This window comes from Amphibalanus amphitrite, unplaced genomic scaffold (assembly GCF_019059575.1).
Source record: "Amphibalanus amphitrite isolate SeventyFive unplaced genomic scaffold, NRLGWU_Aamphi_draft 001848F_arrow, whole genome shotgun sequence".
NCBI lineage: Eukaryota > Metazoa > Arthropoda > Thecostraca > Balanomorpha > Balanidae > Amphibalanus > Amphibalanus amphitrite.
This window is the reverse complement of record NW_024883341.1, coordinates 74,125-78,708: the sequence shown is the minus strand read 5'-3', so window position 1 is coordinate 78,708 and position 4,584 is coordinate 74,125. Positions and strand designations below refer to the sequence as shown.

Sequence of the window (4,584 nt, the reverse complement as noted above, 5' to 3'; positions counted from 1 at the left end):
AGGACATCTTGAGCCATAAAATCTCACTTCAAGAAGTTATAGCGGGTCCCGATTTCCTCGACACTTGTCTGACGTACACGCGATTTCAACGACTGTTTGTTGAGAAGCAGACAGACTAGCTCGCCGCATGCTCTAAGCACGTTGTTTTCTAATTATGGTTTTCACATCGCCAACGTCAGTGTGCCTACTTATCGTCCCGCCGCCAGCTTGTTGGACGTTATTGCTACCAACCGCCGCGACCTGGTCCGTAGAGCGGGCGTTACCCGCTGTCACTACGGAGGGCCGCATGATTTCACACGTGTATTACTTACGCGAGAGGCTCACCCGGTGAACGCGGCCGGCTCTATGGTATACCGACGTTCCTTGTCACGTGTGGACTTCCCGGCATTTAATCAGCAGCTCTACGCCGCCGACTGGCTACCGGTCTTCGCAGCACCGACAACGGACACCAAGTGGGACCGGTTTCAGCGGATCCTGATATCTCAGCTAGACACCGTAGCACCACTGAGGCGGGTACGGGAGAGGCGGCCTGCCGCTGTGCCTGTCACGCCGGAGACCCGGCAGCTGCTGCGAGACCGCCGCGCCGCCCTCGGCTCCGCTGACCGGGCCGAGTACAAGCGGCTGAACCGGCTGTGCCGCGCGGCGGTACGTGCCGACTGCCGGGCGCGGTACGAGGGGGAGCTGGCGCGGAGCGGCCGAGCTGCGCTGTGGCGAGTGCTGCGGCCAGTGATCGGTCGGAAGCAGCAGCAGCAGTGCACTGTGCCGAACATCACCCCAGACGCGCTCAATGACTATTACGTAACTGTCGGTCCAAGCACTTCTGCCAGCGTACCTGCGCCCGCTACGCCTGTAACTACAGTGCTACCCAGAGTGCTAACATGCAGTTTCCGTGTCGGGCCAGTTAGCATGGATGAACTGTACTCTGCACTGATGAGCATGAAGCCGTCCAGCTCGACCGGACTCGACGGTATAAGTGTGCACATGTTGCAGAGGTGTTTCACCGGACTGAGTCACACGTTGCTTGATGTAGTTAACTCCAGTCTTTCATCCGGCTGTGTCCCTAGTGGTTGGAAACACGCACTTGTTACTCCTATCCCAAAGGGTAAAATCTCTGCCGACCCTTCTGATACGAGGCCTATTTCGCTGCTGCCGGCCATTATGAAGATAGTAGAACGCGTAGTCCAGTGTCAGTTGACCGGTTATTTAGAGCAGCATGCACTTCTCGCGGACGCCCAGCACGGTTATCGCAAGTGTCGGTCGACCGAGACAGCACTCCACGTCGTTACCGATCGAGTACTCTGTGCCATGGATCACTGAAAACTAAAATGATTCCGGGGGGGGGGGTGATATTAGGAGAATGGTCTAAAACGAAACCCCAATTATTCCCGTAATATACTTCAAGTAGCACCTTTTTGGCCTTAGCTACCCCCAATATCCCAACATTATTACTCTAATATGCCTGTTGAATGGCTAAGTGGAATCAAAATGATTATCTGGTTATGCCTCCATTATTCTTACGAAATGCCTAGTGTATTCCCCCTGATTCTCCTCTATGCCCCTTTGATGCCACCTAGCATACTTCAAATGCTCCGTCTAAACCCGATCCATGCTCCTTTGACGCTCTCTATATACCCCATTGATGCTCCTTTGATGCTTGCTATAAACCCCATTGATGCTCCTTTGATGCTCTCTATATATGTACCCCATTGATGCTCCTTTGATGCTCTCTACATACCCCATTGATGCTCTCTATATACCCCATTGATGCTGATTTGATGCTCTCTATACACCACATTGATGCTCCTTTGATGCTCTCTATATACCCCATTGATGCTTCGTTCCGCAGTGGCGGATCAAGGGATGGGATCGCGGGGTCATGCTATTCCTCGTGAGATCCCCATGAGATACCTAGCGCACTGATTTATTTACCCACACAAAGGTAAGAGACGCCATTTATGTAACCACCTTCGCCCTTCCTCTGAATTTCCTGGATCCGCCCATGCCATCGACGCTCAGCCACACCAACAGCAACCACGATACGCTTGTGTGTATAAGAAAAACGTACTGTATTGATTGGAAAGACAACTGCCTCTGCATTCATTTCAAAATCACAGCTTCCTAGTTGCCAAGAGACATTCAATTTGTACTATCCATATTAAACATACGTCACGCACACGCCTCATATAACAAATGCCATACCTCATGTTAAGATCCAGGCTGTAAAAAACACATGACACGCGAGAAGCGCCGCTGGCTCTTCTACGATGACCGTTCCCTCTTACGAAGGAGTCGCAAAACAACCGGTGCCCCTTCAAATGGCGTGTTTTTTCCCACCTTTGCTACACAACGAAAGTTGAGCGTGTGGCTCCTACGAGTTCCCCCTCCCTGACCTCAAGAAAGTCCGACAACGTAGCCCAGGGGCTGCCACAGGATATCAACAGGCCCGCCCATGCCGCTTGTGACCCCTTTCCCTGTGTGGCGGGCCATCACGTCCGTCTCCATCATCTCCGTCCATCACTCCGTCTCCACTCCGCCCCTGGGCTTACCTGGGTGCACGGGCACACTATGCTGTCAGCACCGACAGATTTTTCAGCGCGTCCGCCGTCGCTGTTGACTCTGCCGGCAGCCCCATGATGTCGTGGACGATGAACCACATCGTGGAGCGCGATGCACGGGACACTTTCTGGTTGAAGACGTAGTGGGCGACCCCGAAGAGCCTCTTCAAGGCACTGGGCGCTGGCCACCACTGTTTCTTCGACCACGATGTCGAAACTCGTCTCCCGCTCGTGTATCAGGGGACGTGTCATCGTCGCCGCTGGCGCTTCCATGACGACCGGTCCCTCCTCACCCAGAAGGCGCAGCAGTACCAGCGCCGCGTCCTCTGTGGATCAGGCAAGGAGGACGACGGACATATCACTTACTCGTTTGAGGATATTTTTTATTCACACTGACGGGTACAGGGATGCAGCTGGAAGCTACCCCGTGTCGATATTTTGCGAAGTTACGTGCAACAGTATGCGCACCCGTAATCGATCCAAAATGCGGCGATGCCATTTTTTTTTCTAACTAAAAAGTCACTATTACGAACTCATTCTGGACGCCCTATATAGCACAGTAAATAAATAAAAAAAACGGAATACACAGTCGGAATCCTGAGCAGTTTCTAGTATCGAAACATGTACTTTAAATGCAAAAAAAAACTTTCTTTAAAATATTACGTTTTGTCCACACTTTGTTGACTTGTCCTCGCCACAAAATTGTATGCCAGAACAAACTAAACGATCCACACGTCCAACACGAGTGGATTGTTGTGGTCCCTTACTGGACTGGACGAGTGGACTCGTAACTTCATGTGGCAAGTGAAGTGGTTTAACATGCTGGCCTTGTGTAGCCTGACCGCAACTAAGCGAATATTTGAAATTGAACTGAGCACATAGCACCAATAATTAACGACCAATATCATCAGCATAATATTGCAAGCGCATTTCCCCACAAAATGCATTTTAAATCGCAAGTGCATTCTCACCTCGACTGCGCGACGTCTTCTCCACTACCTTGTCCAAAACAGCACCCAGGGCGGCGTTGTACTCTTGCTGGACAGGCTTACCAGCGATAAGTTTCATCTCTTTCCAGAGCTGCGGACAGAAACGGAATGGGATGTTTGTATATAGGTAACATACCATCGTTGACTAGATTATGTGTGTATTGGGGTTTTAGGTCGCCGCAAGTTCTTAGCCCGCAAGGGAAAACTAGCCAGTTTTCACACACAACCTTAGAAGAACACTACATATTAAAAATCAAGGGCCTAAGTCAATCCAAGCATTTCATCGTCATGAGTTCCTGCTAAGGATGGTACTCACCCTCAATAAGGCTCAATTCCAGCCTAAAAATGGCACCACTCGCAACCACACAGCACCCAACACCGCTCTTCACTGATCACCGGAAATGGCGGAGAAAAATGGCGGACCTTTGGCGCGTTCCTGATGCTTCCAACGAAGAATCATTGAGGGATAATATTGTTCTACTCGGGTGATATCAAGAGTATTTTGAAAGAATCAGGTAAAGGAAGCATAACAGAAGAATATGAAAGCATCTCAAGGGAATATGAGCCTCCCTGTGATTCCGGCAAGATACCCTCTGGGCAATGAAGGGGTATATTGCAAGAATAGATAGAGAATCATAAAGGCATAACTATCAGCGACTGGGGTATCAACAGCATCCTAAACGCACGGAATCATGCAGAATCATTTGGGGTATCAATGGCATAATATGGTTCTCACAGGGTGATATCAAGAGCTTATTAAGAGAATCAATAATTCATGGAGGACGAGGGAATATCATGGGAATATGAAGCCAATTGCGATTCCATGAATATACCCCATAGGTATAATGAAGAGATCAAAAGGGAATAATTGGGGTATAGACTTCAATGATCAGGGTATCAGGAGATTCATTTTGGTTTTCAGTGATAGAGGCGAAATATCTGTGCTAGTTTTGCTCGATCTATCGAAATGTTTCGATGTTGTGCCGCATGCCACACTGTTAGCGAAGCTCACCCTGTACGGCATTGATACGGACTGGTTC

General features: G+C 49.9%; 1 protein-coding gene across 1 annotated transcript; it reads left to right on the top strand.

The window, feature by feature from the left end:
* The first annotated feature begins 203 nt into the window (after positions 1 to 203).
* Positions 204 to 1,317, top strand: LOC122375471. Its single transcript, XM_043354877.1, has one exon. The coding sequence runs from the start codon at positions 346 to 348 to the stop codon at positions 1,315 to 1,317; it is 972 nt and encodes a 323-aa protein (XP_043210812.1). The 5' UTR covers positions 204 to 345.
* The last annotated feature ends 3,267 nt before the right edge of the window (positions 1,318 to 4,584 follow it).